The sequence below is a fragment of the Sinocyclocheilus grahami genome, unplaced genomic scaffold (assembly GCF_001515645.1).
Source record: "Sinocyclocheilus grahami isolate Dianchi unplaced genomic scaffold, SAMN03320097.WGS_v1.1 scaffold556.1, whole genome shotgun sequence".
NCBI lineage: Eukaryota > Metazoa > Chordata > Actinopteri > Cypriniformes > Cyprinidae > Sinocyclocheilus > Sinocyclocheilus grahami.
The window spans coordinates 390710-406959 of NW_015505735.1; the positions used below are offsets into that span (position 1 = coordinate 390710).

At 35.2% G+C, this 16250-nt stretch overlaps 2 protein-coding genes across 5 annotated transcripts in view; one reads left to right on the top strand and one right to left on the bottom strand.

Annotated features, from left to right (window-relative positions):
• The window catches only part of LOC107556159 (exocyst complex component 1-like), an 18212-nt gene extending 6067 nt beyond the window's left edge, over positions 1 to 12145 (bottom strand). The window contains exons 1-13 of one of the 4 annotated variants that reach the window (XM_016239203.1): positions 11992 to 12145; positions 11195 to 11326; positions 10978 to 11108; positions 9953 to 10112; positions 9653 to 9670; positions 8830 to 9017; positions 8323 to 8550; positions 7226 to 7358; positions 7023 to 7132; positions 6758 to 6826; positions 4585 to 4734; positions 3498 to 3606; positions 2213 to 2376 (exon numbers count right to left, since the gene is read on the bottom strand). In XM_016239203.1, coding sequence (XP_016094689.1) covers positions 2213 to 2376; positions 3498 to 3606; positions 4585 to 4734; positions 6758 to 6826; positions 7023 to 7132; positions 7226 to 7358; positions 8323 to 8550; positions 8830 to 9017; positions 9653 to 9670; positions 9953 to 10112; positions 10978 to 11108; positions 11195 to 11318 — 1584 coding nt within the window. In that variant the 5' untranslated portion in view covers positions 11319 to 11326; positions 11992 to 12145. The remainder of the gene's footprint in view (positions 1 to 2212; positions 2377 to 3497; positions 3607 to 4584; positions 4735 to 6757; positions 6827 to 7022; positions 7133 to 7225; positions 7359 to 8322; positions 8551 to 8829; positions 9018 to 9652; positions 9671 to 9952; positions 10113 to 10977; positions 11109 to 11194; positions 11327 to 11991) is intronic. The other 3 variants (XM_016239204.1, XM_016239206.1, XM_016239207.1) reach the window with 3 other exon arrangements.
• Positions 12146 to 12670: 525 nt separating this feature from the next.
• Positions 12671 to 16208, top strand: LOC107556161 (ectonucleotide pyrophosphatase/phosphodiesterase family member 7). Its single transcript, XM_016239209.1, has 5 exons — positions 12671 to 12911; positions 13819 to 13964; positions 14515 to 15141; positions 15636 to 15867; positions 16012 to 16208. Exons 1-5 carry the CDS (start codon positions 12671 to 12673, stop codon positions 16080 to 16082), a joined length of 1317 nt encoding a protein of 438 aa, XP_016094695.1. The 3' UTR covers positions 16083 to 16208.
• Positions 16209 to 16250: the final 42 nt, after the last annotated feature.

Below are 16250 nucleotides of genomic sequence, written 5' to 3' on the forward strand. Positions count from 1 at the left end.
GCCCTTGAGCAAGGCACCGAACCCCAACTGCTCCCCGGGCGCCGCAGCATAAATGGCTGCCCACTGCTCCGGGTGTGTGTTCACGGTTTGTGTGTGTTCACTGCTGTGTGTGTGCACTTTGGATGGGTAAATGCAGAGCACTAATTCCGAGTATGGGTCACCATACTTGGCCACACGTCACTTCACCTTTTTTTTTTTTTATTTGGCTGAGATACAACTATTTGAAAATCTGGAATCTGAGGGTGCAAAAAAAATCTAAATACTGAGAAAATCACCTTTAAAGTTGTCCAAATGAAGTTCTTAGCAATGCATATTACTAATCAAAAATTAAGTTTTGATATATTTACAGTAGTAAATTTACAAAATATCTTCATGGAACATGATCTTTACTTAATATCCTAATGATTTTTGGCATAAAAGAAAAATTTATAATTTTGACCCATACAATGTATTTTTGGCTATTGCTACAAATATACCCCCCAGTGACGTGAGACTGGTTTTGTGGTCCAGGGTCACATATATTAAAACTATATAGAAATATTCATACAAAAACTAATAAAAATGACAAAAGCACAACAAAACTACTAAAACTTAAATGAAAATAAACTAAACTGCAAATATAATATTTTAAATTAGTATTTATATTTTTGATTTGTATATCAAAATATAAAAAAATATTTGGAAAAATGCTAAATAGTATTAAATGATATGTGTAGAAGTATAAAAATAATACTAAAATAACCCTCTCTCAATGCCTCGATTACACATGCTCTCATGTTTTCTTTCTCTTCATATTTAAAAAAAAAAAGTCTGAAAAGCAGCATTTCAAGAAATTTAGGGCTTCTTGCACATTCTTACAACTAGTGATGAATTAACAAATGTATGAGATGTCCCGTTGGTTATGATCCTCACCGTTACCGAAGACAGCTCTGATGAGTTTGATGTAGGCCTTATCCAGATCACCCCGTCTTTCTGCATTTCGGAAAATAGCCTCAGCTAGCTTAGCAAACTCCTCAAAGCCGGTGACAAACGGCAGGATGCCCACTTTACTCTTCTTCGAAATCTTCACCTCCTCCATCTGACGAATCTGTCCAGACTACAAGAGCAACAGAAACATCAGAAGATTGGTTTGTTGGTCTCGCCATCAATACATCAAACTATGCATGACATGAGTTTCACTTACAATGCATTTATCAAAGTTTCTCTTGACAGTGACTAGCACATTGCCCAGCGTTGTGCTGAGATAGGATGCAGGATCAACATTTTGGGCCGTCCAGACGTGGTGACTCATCTTTACCAGCATGTAGAGAGAGTTGAAGCTGTCTATCTTATCAACTAAAGCTATCAGACTGTTCAGCTCTGTCTCAATGCTCTGAAAGATCTTATTCATCATCATCCGAACCATGTCCTTTCTGCAAGAGAAATGGATGTATGATCATTTTTTATGATCTGCTTAAAAACAGATTTGTAAGAACTAAGAGAACGGTCACTCACTCAGATATTGAATGTCTGTTTTCAGTGAGGAGTCTGGAGTGAACCGTTCCATCGCTGTCATCCACATTCTCTACCTAATTAGGGATTTATAACATCATTAAATCACACATAATAAATACAATACACACATAGATCTGAGTCTGGATTGTATCTGATACTAACCTGAGCTAGTGTGGGATTTTGCTGCAGTTTGAAGAACTTGCTGATAAAGTCCTGTTCAGCCAGACACAGTGGCTCTAGCTCACTCAAAACCTGCTCAAAAATCTAGAAAACAACACAAAGAATGGGCATATGTACACTATCATTCAAAAGTGTAGGGTTAGCAAGATTTAATGCTCACCAAGGCTGCATTTAAAATATAGTAAAAACAGTAATATTGTGAAATATTATTACAATTTAAAATGACTATTTTCTATTTGAATATATTTAATATGTAATTTACTCCTGTGATGCCAAAGGTGAACTTTCAGCAGGCATTACACCACTTATCAGTGTCACATGATCCTTCAGAAATCATTCAAATAATAAGTCTAATCAAACTATTACTTTTGATTAAATTAATGCATGAATAAAAGTATTACATTTCGTACATCACTGTATATGATTATACTTTGCACAACAAATTTCAGAATTTAGTCACATTTCAAGTGACAATTTAGAACCAATCAGCATCTTTAAATTGGGCCGAAACAATCCCCAAGTTTTAGCGGTGGCGCACCTTATCAAACCTGGTCCTGTCTGCTACGTCCAGGTCAGAGGCAGACATGTTGCCCATATCAAGCAGAGAAGATGACTGAGAGCGCCTACTGTTGGAGCTGCTCACAGCGAGTTTATTCAGACTTGACGTGGAGCCTGTAAGCTTCCCAGAGCTCCCATGCAGACCTGGAGAGACCATCAGAGGAGAAACCATCAGAACATGAACTGGATATAAAACATACAAGGCAGATGTACTTCATTTACATTACAATCACCTTTCTATATGCTTACCTTTTAAAGTACATGTTGATCTGAAAGGGAGGTCATAACATGCATGCAACCCTTTACGACAAGATTAAATAATCCCCCCCCCCCTCCCCTCCCCTCCTTTAACCACTGATGCATTAACATTTTAATATCTGATGAATCAGTAGACATGTTTGAGGTTAGTTTTGATTGAGAAAAAGTGAATAAGGTTAGATGAAATCCATAAAACGGTGCATGTAACAAGCTTAAAGGGGTCATATGATGTTACTAAAAAAGAACATTATTTTGTGTATTTGGTGTAATGAAATGTGTTTATGTGGTTTAAGGTTAAAAAACACTATTTTCCACATATTGTACATTATTGTTTCTCCTCTATGCCCCGCTTTTCTGAAACGCATTTTTTTTTTAGTTTTTTTTTTACTTAACACAAAGTCTTAATGTGACGCTAATGTTGTGGGGAAAAATGCCCACCCCTAGTTTCCAAAAATATATAAATGATACGATATAAATACAATTTCTATACATATTTAATACATCTAAAAATACAGAAAAATTGACCAACCCCAAACTTGTCCCCAGTCCCTCTTTATACCATTTGCAAGTATTTTGTGAGATGCACTACATTGTTCTAAACATCCTGAAATCTTATGTATTCAGGGGTTTTTTCCCCACAGAATATTTTGGTTGTCATGCATCTAGTATGCATTTAATGCCATGTGTAATAGTACACACACTGTGAGCCTTGCAGCACATGTCAAGACATTACAATGAAAACGTGACTATGCACACCATCATATCAGAAACAAGCAATGATTGACATCTCAATGATTTTACTTGAGAATTATGTTGGATACTTTCAACTCAGCTCTATTGAAACTATGTGTTTGACACGTAGTGTAAAATTAGTGCAAAAAAATAAAAAAACACATTACAAACGGCGCACACACACACAGACAATACACAACATAGCACAAGACATACAGTGACTGAGAGTTGGTTTCCTGATAAACAAACTTAAAAAAAAAAATTTAAGATCTTACCAAATTTTCCTTTCCCATCCTTACTAGTGCCTGCCATTTTGATCTTTGCCACTTCAAAGAAGTCCTTAATTTCCCGCTCATACAATCGGGTCATGTAATCCACATAGGTCTGTAAAAAAAAAAAAAAGGGAGGACTAGGAATTTTGTCCAAATTTAGATTTTTTTTATTTGTCAGCAATTTTCTCATTTAGAGGAAGGTAGAAAGATCACAGGAAATGAGACAGCGGGAACATTACTGGGAACTGGACACAAATCAAATTTGTCAAGAGTACACACAGCAACATCCAGGCCAAGTCTGCCATCACATTTGGATTTTAAAGACAGTTTAATAATAGAGAGCAGAGATAAATACATCTAAAACATTTGGGAATCACATTAGCATTGGGTGATGATCAGAAAAGGACTAATCGCTCCGACTAAACCCTTAAATATGGTCTTGCCCCTGAATTTATTGAGTCTAATGTTTGTAGAATAACATTAGCAGTACTATTAAGTCTGAGCAAAGCTAAAATTAAATATAACTGCTATTTTCCTTCGCTAAGACATTGCCATTTCTAAAGGAAAGCCATTGGCTCTCAGGATATCAGGATAATATATTGCAGCATTATTATGATGGCATTTTAATGGTTGCTGTAACTGACTGGTGTTGGTGATTATAACTGTTAAACTGTTAAAACATATAATGCTTTAAAACATACAGCAATAATGGGACTGATTGTCTTATTAAAGGTACACTGTAACTTTTTTGTTCAAAATAAAAAATGATATAATGATATAATACATCATGAAACCATCTTTCAAATGTGTTTTATCTTATCCTGATTTGTATGTAACACCTACTTTTTTCCAAGCAAATTAAATAAAGTCCCACCCTATATTTTTCTAATTAAACATTCTGTTTTTGTCCTTGACTTTTGTCACACAGTTCATCGATTAGGGTTTCCATTCACTTTTATGACTTTATCAAGATGGAACAATTTGTACAAACGTGACTGAATGCTTTCAAACCTTAATGTTATCTGACATGTGTCATGATAACATTTACTGTGATAATCAATGCAATGTGATGGAAGTCATAAACACTTACCCTGGAAAGACCCTCATATTTCTCTCTCTGGGTGTTTTTCAGCCACTCCATGAGTTTGGCGTATCTGAGCAGGTCTCTGTGCAGAGGGCTGTGTTTGGGTAGTGTCAGCTCAGCTGTGTGCTGGGACAGTGTGGAGCTCTGATCGTGTCCCTACACACACAAACACACAGACACACTCAGTGAGTGGAAACTCAGTATGAGAAAAGTTCACTGTCCAAGCAAGTTAATATTAAGGAACACACACACTTTTACTCTCACATAGGGCTGGGTAAAAATACAGATTTTCCAAATAATCTTCATTTGGTGAATTTGGTGTTTGTTTGCTTTACGACTTTTTTTTTTTTTTAGTGGCTGTGTTAAAACATTTTACAAATCTTATTTTACATTTGTGATGTGAACATCTGTTCGCAATCTGTATTGAATGTGATGCAACTGGTACCGCAAAATAATGGCAAAAAACACCTTTCCATTGAGTGGGCCTTAGCAGGTTGAATGCAAAATGATATGGGGGAAAAAATGACTTTTTTAAACCGGTTCTTTTTAGTATAACAAAAAAATACAAAGTGAACAGAGCAGTCTGATCCATGAACAAATGACACTTATGAACTGGTTCTTTTTAGTACATCGAAAATAGTGGTCGGCCGACATTGTTTTTTTTTTGACAGCTGATGCAAATATCTATGTGTGTATATGTATGTATATTTATACTGCATATACATATATATATATATATATATATATATATATATATATATATATATATATATATATATATACACACACACAGGTATACACATATACATACACATGCAGTATATATATATAATTAATATACAATACATACACATCTATAATTAATTCATTTTCAAATTATTTCAGATTTCTTAAATATGAATTCAAATTATTATATATTATAATATTAATTAATATTTAAGAAAATTTAAATAATTTGAAAATTAATTTAAAAAATGTGTCAAATAAACATACTTATACTTTAGATGACAACTCCTTGATTCTGCAATCCTATTAGGGTATTTTTCACAAATAAATACATATTTAAAAAAATATATAAATAAAAAGGAAGTAAACACTGTAACCAACAGAGCACTCTGTAATCTGGGAAGTTTGTGTGCATTGAGAATCATATTTTTTTCAAATAAAGCCAAGGTAACACTCAATACGGCAAACAGAGAAAATGACACGAATATGATAGTGGGCAAATGAACAAAGCGCAGCATAGTTTGAAATCACAAATTTACATTTTTTAGTTGGTCGATTGTCATACAGCGTGACCGGTGTAGTCTGATTCATGAACAAATGACTCTTATGAACCAGCTCTTTAGTGAATCAACAGCATACAGCATGACCAGTGAGGTCTGATTTACAAACAAATTACTATGAACTGGCTCTTTTCAGTTAACTAAAAACATACAGTACAACCAGTGTAGCCTGATTCTAAAGGCGTTTAATGAATAGTTAAAAAAAATACAAGTTACTCAGTGAATCAGTCTAAAACACTGTCCTGTATACCAGCATTAGCAGAAAGAGAATATCTCTCCACATGGAAGAGAAAATAGACATCATTATGGAGGCATATCGAGAGTTTGTTCATTAGAATTAAATCGAATCAGGAAATCTGTATAAACACCCAGCCCTACTCCCACACAAAAGGTCGCTGTTATATTACAGTGACACCAAGCTCAAACAGTAATTAGTCGAGCAAAAATCACCAAGCCTCATGAATCTATGAACAATGCCACCAAACCAACAGTAGTGCTATTCTCACAGTCAAGCAGTTCCTTCTAAATGCATCTATGAAACATCCACATCATAAGAGCAAACACTGCAGGAACTGCATGCTGATCAGGCCATGTCTTCTCACGAGCACCCCACAATTCCATTGGAGAGTGAGCAAAACAAGGCAATGAAGACCCCTTTAAATCTTCAGGGGACAAAATCAACAGAGAATCATGTTGGCTGGGAGGTTTATGGGGCGATCATCTTAGAAACCCTAAGATGAGAATGTCTGGTTTACATCACCATGAACATGCTTAAATGGAATGTTTTCATGAAGAGAGAGAAGCATTGATGAGACAGTTAGGTCTAAGGAAGTGGAGTTGCGTGACTGTTAGAGTGGGCGGGTCAAACAGGGTGCTGGAGTGGGCGTACTCACAGGGAGTGACAGACAGGACGACCTATAGAACTGAGGGATGGTCATTTTGAAGTGACTGAAGTGGTTGAACTGACAGAGGAACAGAGAGCACAGTGAAGTAAAGTGATATAGAGAGACACGACTGGTGGCCAAACAGGAACACAGGAGAAAGAATCAATCACAGAGAGGCAGATAAAGACTCGTAGGAAAAGGAAAGAAAGCCTAATACTCCTTATATATGTAAGCTGTACGTGTTCTTTACCTGTAACGTGTGTAATAATGTTACCTGGTGCACAAAAACGTTGTTGAGGTGGTTGGTGAGACGTCGGGCAAAAGTGTCTCTGAGCTCAGAAAACAGATGCTGCTGCTGCTTGACTGCCATCAGCTTATCATGGCCTGTTACAGAACATCACACAAACATGATTAATGCTGCTCATGCACACCTCTAAGTGCTGTTTTCAGTCAGTGGGTGAAGTTTGAGAGCAGTACCTGGTTTGAGTGCCACGTTCATGCACTGTGACAGAGCCTCAGACGCGTTGATGCAGGCCTCGATACCCTTAGGAGAAGACAAATCTCCTTCCTGCAAAGCTTTGATGTGCCCTTTTGATAGATCCATGTAGTTCTTTTATGGACAAAACACACAAATATTAACAAAGAGATAATTATGGACATATCAGAATTCTAATCATGCCAGTAATATTTTATTGGCGTTTTGTTTTAGTGTCAAACAAAAGCAGTACAGAAGCACAATCAAAACATCTAGAACTTTGCTCACCCTGGCCGAATAGCATAAGTTAATCAACAAAAATACAGAAGTTTAGATAAAAAATATATAAATCATATGCCACCATTAGGCAAAATAAAATTATTTATATTTAGTTTAATACAGGGTTTCCCAGACTGTGGTCTGTGAAGGAACTGCATGTCCATGACTTGATGAAAAGCTAATAATTAATTCAATAAAAATGTAAAATTAAAATAATTGTAGAATAAAAACAAATCCAAATAAAACACATACTATAAAAGATGAAATATTTTATGTTTGCCTGCACGTCATGTGAGCATTAATCATTATCAGGGATCTTTGAACATGCAAATGCGTCGTGTAACTTAAAATCTCAGTGACATTTCCAGTAAACATTTGAGGTCAAAGGTTTTTTTCTGACAAAAAAAGTTTGGGAATCCCTTAATTTATACAGTTTTCATTAAAAGAGTGGAAGTGTTATAAGGAATATGTGTGTATGCTTATCACATGACTAAATAGTCTAGACTTTAGTGATTGAACTGGGAAAACTGTTAGCTGCAAGTCTGAGTCCACCTGAAATAAAGGTGGTAAGAGTCCACCACAGGCACCAGAGCTGCAGAGCACCTTAAAGTCAGCTTGGAATTTCTATGACAACTGCTATCCCAATATTCATGTTTTTAAAGGGGCAGTTACTGATGGGTCACAATGGTGATTAGTCATCCACCAACCAGCTAGCTGATTAGTGAGATCGACTATTTATCTAGAATTATTTTGTAAATGCTGTGCTTCATTCAACAAAAGAACGTTTTCTGGGATCTATCTCTACTGTGGCCCAACATACCACGAGGAACTGGATCTCATCCAGTAGTTTGCCATTGTTGGTGTTGCTGATCTGGATGAGATGGTTGCTCTGGGAAATCTGGTCCATCTGCTCCTTCACGCTCTGTAGCATCTCCTCATAACTGAGCAACTTCCCCTCGATGTTGTCTACCTCTGCCAGAGCTTGATCCAGCAGCTGCATCAGGATGTTCACCTGCTTCTCGGAGGCCATGATGGACTGGATGTTAGCCTAAACAGAGAAGAACAGACATTACGATTCATGATAACAAAAATAAGCCTTGTTTTATCTTTGATATGACTGTCAAATAATAATCAGACTACTTGATATTATCAACTGTTCTCTAATCAAACATCAATCCACATTTAACTTGACTGTAATTATTGCACTCAGTTCAATATAGATAAAGTTAATTATAAACTTCTGATGACAGGTGCAATCAATACTTTCCACTACTTCTAAGGCCAGCACACCGGTGTTTTATTTTAGGAAACGATTAAACATACTCACCCCATCTAGGACCTGTAGCTCACGGGACAGTTTCTCAGCAAAGGCCTCTGCATTGGAAATGGCGTACTCGCAGACCGCCATCATGCTCTCAATGTCCTGCTCCTCACGGGCGTTCAGCTCCTGGTAATCATCCAGAGCATCCTCATCTCCCCCTGCAACACTCTGACTCTCTCCACTCGGGACCGACTCTGAGAAGAAGGAAAGGCACATGAAAATAGTGTTCTTATTAACCTCAAATGTATAGTACTTTATATGCAACCATTCAAAAGTCTGTTGTCAGCAAGATGTTTTTTTTTTTAAGAAACTGCATGTTATATGACAGTAAGGAATTTTATAATTCAAATAAATGCTGTTCTTTTGTGTTTTGGAAAGGTAGCTTTGCCATTACATGAATAAATTACGTTTAAATATATAATAATAGAAAACTTGTAAGATTATAATAGAATGGCATTACATTATAATAGAAAGATTGTACTTTTTTCACAATATTACTATTTTTTCTGTATTTTTAATTAAATAAACGCAGCCTTGGTGAGTCTAAGAGTCTTCTTTCAAAAAAAAAAAAAACCCAAATTTTGAATGGTAGTTTATGTGTGCATATGAGTATATGAACTAAACTACTCCATGAATGCAATGTAAGTAACACATGTACACAAACACAATCTAGAGAGTGAGCAGTGGGTAAATGTTCCCAGATAACTGTATATGTGATTAAGCAAATTAATTAATGGGAAGAAAGAAAGACAATTAATGAAGCGGAAACAATAGCAGCAGGTGGAAACTGGAGAAGGATGAAAGATGGAAGAAAAAACAGCTTACAAACCTTCAGCTTTAGGAAGCTCTGGCCAGTGAGAGATTTAGAGAGAACAGCACAGATCATGTTAAAGCATTAAGGGACACTCAAAAAGACACATTACAGAATCCCAAAGAGCTCAGAAAGAGACAGAGAAGAGCAGTAGCCACAGGAAAACAGACACTAGTTTGAGTTCCTACCACTGCAAATGTAATAGTTCTACATAGTTCTATCACATGGCTGTGAGGTAATTAAATATTAGAAACACATTGGTAGTTTAACAACATGCTATTACTCTCCCACTCCACTAGGAGCAGCAGTGAGCCACACCTTCCAGCAGCTGTGGACTGACGTTTACAAACTCCACTTTCTTCCGAAGGTAGCGCTGGTTCAGCTTCCAGATACACGAGATAAAAGAATTCTTCTCTGCAGTGCTGCTCGCCACCCACCGATAAACCTTCTCAAAATGGAGGTCAAACTCTGGGTTCTCCTGAAGGATGGAGAAGTAGAGGATTTGCTCAGTAAATTCAGGCCGATACCAAGTCGATAATTATTATCATGTTACCCCCAAATATCTGTCGGAATCATTTAAATACAAAACAATAAAAAGTTAATTCAATCACTTTAAGTGCTATATGAGAATTTAGGCGTAACAACTTTATCATGTGCAGTATTAAAAATGTATTTAATTTTTTTGCTAAAGATTACATTGAACATTGTTATTAAATTATTACGTTTTTAAAGATTAATTTTAAGTGAGTGTTCGGCAAAGGTAATCTAACATTTAATTAAAATTATTTAAAAAAATAAATATCCAACTGGTGTTATTACTGGAAACTAAACTAAAATAAAAATGTCTTTGTTAAATAAAATAAAGTATAAATATTACATGAAAAACTTAAACTTAAAAAAATGAAAATTAGAAATGTTGCATTGGCAACTAACTGAAATAAAATAAGTTTATGTTGAAGTACTAAAATTACTAAATTAAAACTTAAATTTTAAGTTTTATAATTAAGTTAATAAAGTAAAGCTAAATATAAATATAAAAATAAAAACGACAAAAGTACATAAACTTGCAAAAACTGAACTAAACTTCAAATAAAATAAAAACTAAAATATAAAAACTGAAAGTTAATTCAAAATATAGGACAAAAGAACATATTAATGAATATTAATAAATATATACTTTCATAGTATATAAATATTTCTAAAATAACACTGTATACAATATCATCCAATAAGAAATCTGGTACAGGTATATTATGTATCCATAATATTTAGTAATAGATATTTTATTACTGATATTTATTTCCTGTCTGAATTGATATAATGTTTCACATATGAACTCTGACCTTATTGGCATCTTTGGCATCAACCTCTGTCAGGTCCCGTAGTTCCCATGCCATCTGTCTCTTATAGAAATCTCCTTTATCTGTTTTTTTCACTTTCACCACCTTCACCTGCACTGGGCGCTCTGTAGTTACTAATGATAATAAACAGAATTGACAGAGAAACAATAAAAGAATGTTTGCAGACGTTCTCTGACATGGATCTGTGTCTGTGCTCTACCTGTGGCACACAAGAAACAGTTCTTCTTCTTTTTCCCTGCCTTGCAGACATTGACGATGCTCAGCAGACGCTCATCATTGGGGGTGAAAATATCCCTCTGAAGGGCATGCTTGATGGCAGTCATGTTTATTTCTGAAATTAAAAGCACAACAGGCTCATGGGAATCAGCAAACAATATTTTCATTAAACAAATGTAAGCTGAAAGGGCCTTCTGCTGGTTGATGCTGTGTGCTAGTCATTCAGAAGTATATTCTTTTGAATGCAACATATTATAAAATGTCAATATATTATAGGAGATACTTCATCTGTCGTCTGTCAGTGTACAACAATAATCAAGTGTATACAATAAGACATTACAAACTTGGCTGAAGCATTACATGCAGGCAAACAAAGGTGTTTACTAAAATTAAAAGATCAAATTCATTCAATTTTATTGACAACCTAAAGGAACATTTGTCCTTCATTCACAGAGGTGTTCTACACACTACCATGGTGATTCCATGTAAACACCACAGCATATGAATATGACAATTATTCATTACCATGATATACATCCATCAGAATATTATGTGAATACCGTCAGTTGCACAGTACAGCCAAAATTATTTTCTTAAATGGAGAGTTGTGATTTTCGTGACGATTCTTTAAATCTTAGATTATATAACAATGTATATCGATTTAGATGCCTTTATTGTTATAGTAACAAATGTTTTATGAAAAGGTCAGCCTGACAACAGTAAACAGCGCAGTGGCCTTTTCGGGAAGCTAATAAACTGCGACCACTTGTCGAATCTTACCGTACGTTTATCCAAATTGAGCAACGAAAATGCCTTCTTTAACGCTTTAACTTGTATTTGTAAAAAACAAAAGCTTTTTTTCTGAATATCACATCAGTTGTCAGGGATCCAGCCCCGAGAGCAGTGTGAACACAAAAACTGTAATGAGAGAAGAAAACAAACTTCCTGTTTCCGGTTAGTGTTTCTACAGTAAAAGTCCCTTCATTCTATGTTGTGCATTACAGAACAAACGCAAGCCATGCTTTATTTGACACTGATTTTAATTCAATAGATCTTGTGTGCATATAAAGATGACGTGAACTGATGATTAATAATATATCAGAGCTCTAAGCTTGTATCATCCATACAGTTTAACAGCTCTATCCTTATCTCGGAAGATAACCCCCCCTCATGGCCCATGTGGGTCAAAAATGCAAACTGTGAAAAGGGAAATAATTTTTCTTTGGATGGTAATAGTAAAAGGAAATCAAAGAGCAAAAATAAAGCTTTTCTTTACAGTATATTTAAAATTTGTTTTATGATAATTTGTTCACTATGTGAAAGTATAATTGGCTTTGACAATTACTGACTGAGAACTACAGAAAATATATATATAGATTGTCTTATCAGTCCCCTGATAACACTTATAAAAACAAGATCACCTTTTGCTGATTTTCACTCTGCTTAACAGCCTCTCAAGATGAAGTCAGAACTTCTGCTGGTGTTGACCTTGTTTCTCTGTGTGAGCGGTAAACCCCTGTCCAAGAGGAGGATGTATAATAAGTTGCTGCTGATCTCCTTTGATGGTTTCAGGTGGGATTATGACCAAGATGTGGACACACCAAATCTAGACAAACTAGTTAAAGAGGGAGTGAAGGCAAAATATATCAATCCCCCAGCGATCACCATGACATCTCCATCACACTTTACAACTATTACTGGTAAGGCTAACTTTCTGCTTATTTATATCTTATTGACTTAAGTGTTGAATACACACTTACAGAAGTGATAGCACAAAAAGAACAGAGCAGAAGCCTAATTCATACAAACATTAAAGTAGTAGCTATAATTTTGTAATGCATACTGAATATTAGATCGGTGGTTGATTTAAACCTCACATATGATTTGGTCGGTCAGTGAATTGGGTATAATTGCAAATAGCCAAATAGCAAGATTGTTATGAATTTGAATAATATTAATAATTTAATGAATAAAAATTATATTTAAAAATAGGCATTGAATACATAAATATTTAAAATAAATATATAAAGAAAATAGGTTATTAAAGAATATATATATATATATATATGATTTAATAGCATAGTTTTGTAAATTTTTATTAATATATATATATTATTGTACATTTTAATAACATTTTATATTATTAAATATAATTTTGCAGAAATAAATGCATAAATTCATGCATCTGCTTCACCATAGTTTACATATTCTTGTCCAGTCTGCATTATCATGATGTTCAAAGTCTTAAGCTGTCTTCTGAGAGCTGCTGAGCACACACTTACTGGGCCAATTACCCCAGCCTCGTTAAATAACATGTGTCAAGTTAGCACGAGCTCCAACTTCAAGGTTATTTACACAATCAGTGTTCCTTGTTCATAAAACTTGCTCAATGGTAATTTTACAGTTCTTGACATTATGTGTATTGGTCATGCTTAAGAGTATTAAGAAATGTGGGTCTACATACACACTGCGATCAAAAGTAATCTTTGGAATGCACTATTTGCCCCCCCCCCCCCGCCAAAAAAAACCTATTGGTTGATCTAACTGAATATAATTTTCAACAGTTAAATATATATCGATGTGATTCTATCTTAAACTTTTCTTCAGGGAGATGGATAGAGGATCATGGTGTTGTCCATAACCTGATGTTTAATGATACAACTGGCTTGAGAGTTCCCCACAAGGCAACATTGAAAAGATCAGAATGGTGGGATAATGGTGCATTGCCCCTGTGGATAACAGCCCAGAATCAGGTGAACTTACTCCTCTGACAAGCTTTTTGTGAGCAGATTTTAACAGTAAAAGACTTGAGATTAAAATGAAGCATCTTATAATTTACAGTGAAAAACTGTAAAATTGACATTCACAGACACTTCACATTTGATGATTTTGAAATAATCTATTGTTTGTTTGTTTTTCTTATCATTTATGCATATGAGGGTTTTATGTTATGCCTTATGTTGTTAAATTAATATTTATTGCATTGTTTTAGTGTTATGGTTTTTACCATGATGGTGTTTTTGTATTTGTGTGCACCTTATATGCACACAAAAGCTACTTGTGATTAAAGTGAAGTCACGTGATGTGTAGCCACCTGTGTGTTTTGCTGGTTATCAGTGTGTTACAAAGAGATTTTAAGTGAAGTTTTTTTCACTGTAATGTTCTGGCAACCACAGCTATCCATTTTTACCATAAATTTCACAGATTTTATTTTACAGTGTATGTAAATATGTCCTGTAAAATCATCCCTCACTGTAAATTTATTAACAAATAATGCAATAACGTCTCCTATATGTTTCAAAGGGCCTGAAAACAGCCTCTTTTTTCTATCCTGGTGGAGGAGTAAATTACAGTGGCCAAGCTGTGGATCGTTCCCTGGTGGCAGATCACGAGCATCCTGATGACAATGAGACAGAGTGGCGGCAGAACATCGACACTGTGATGGGATGGTTCACCAAAGAGGACTTTGACTTTGTTACGCTTTACTATGGAGAACCAGACAACGTGGGTCATGCTTTCGGCCCCGAAACCCCAGAGAGAATAAAGATCATTGAACAGATTGACCACACTATTGGCTACCTCAGGGAGGCAATTCACAAAAATGGTTTGACTGATCATCTTAACGTCATCCTGACCTCAGACCATGGCATGACCACTGTTAAAATAGCCAGTGAGGTTAATGAGATAAAACTTAGCAATTACATGAGTTTATTAAATCTAGCCCGATTTGACCTGCTCGACTACGGTGGGTTTGGGATGATCACACCTAGGGAGGGCAGAGAACAGGAAGTTTATGATGCCCTGAAGAACGCACATCCCAATCTGACAGTCTATAAGAAAGAAGAGATTCCAGAACACTTTCACATTCGCAAACATGAGAGAATTCAACCGATTGTCCTTCTGGCTGACCTGGGGTTCAATATCAACTCTGTAAGTGTCTTTGGAAAAAAATATCACTCATTTTAGCCAGCTGTTTGAAAGCCCAATTAATGAAATATTGTAGTCAAAAATGCTAATTATGTCATACTAGCTTCACATTGTTTAGTCAGTTTTTATCTACAGTTTGTATCAGTAAAATATTAATTAATACAAATATGTAAATATACACTAACATTCAAAAGTCTGAGGTTCGTGACATTTTGAAAAAGTAATATTGTGAAAAAAATGATTTAATTTAAAATAACTGCTTTCTATTTTAATATATTTTAAAATGTTATCTATTCATGTGAGGCAAAGCTGAATTTTTAGCAGCCTTTTCTCCAGTCTTCAGTGTCACATGATCCTTCAGAAATTATTCTAATATGCTGATTTGGTTCTCAAGAAACATTTGTTATTATTATCAATGTTGAAGTAAAGTGCTTGAAAGTTATGTTTAGAGGTAGAGTCTGTCGTCTACTCTAACATTTTGTTTGCTATTTGTGCAGAGGATCATTTTGCATATCAACAAAGGAGATCATGGATTCAGGAATGAGGAAATGGATATGAAAATGATCTTTCGAGCCTTTGGGCCAGACTTTAGGGACAATTTCTTGGCTGAGCCATTTGATAGTGTCAGCATCTATCCGTTGATGTGTAAGCTGTTGGGTGCAGTTCCAGAAGCAAACAATGGAAGTCTCAGTGACACCAAAGGCGTGCTAGTGGATAACTTTGATGCTGGTAAGCAGTTGAATTGTCTCTCAGAAGGGGCTTCATTGAAAAATGGCCTCTTCCATCAGTCTAACCATTTATTTTTTTCTTACCTGTGTGAATTTTAAGAAAATGTCATAACCAATTAATGACATTAATGGTTCTTTTTTGCAGGTGGGAGCAGTGGAAGAATCAAGGTGTCTTTTAGCCTTCTGGTACTTATGATTATCTTAACCTTAATTTAAAGAGATTTGCCAAAACTACTAGTTCATAGCAATCAGCAAACCCAGAATACATTTAAACTACTATAAATCACAAATGACTATTAAACAGAGTATTGCTTTGTATCTTCTTCCAGTGCTGATGATAATTGAACTTGTTTTTCATAATTATTATATCAAGTAAAATAATAC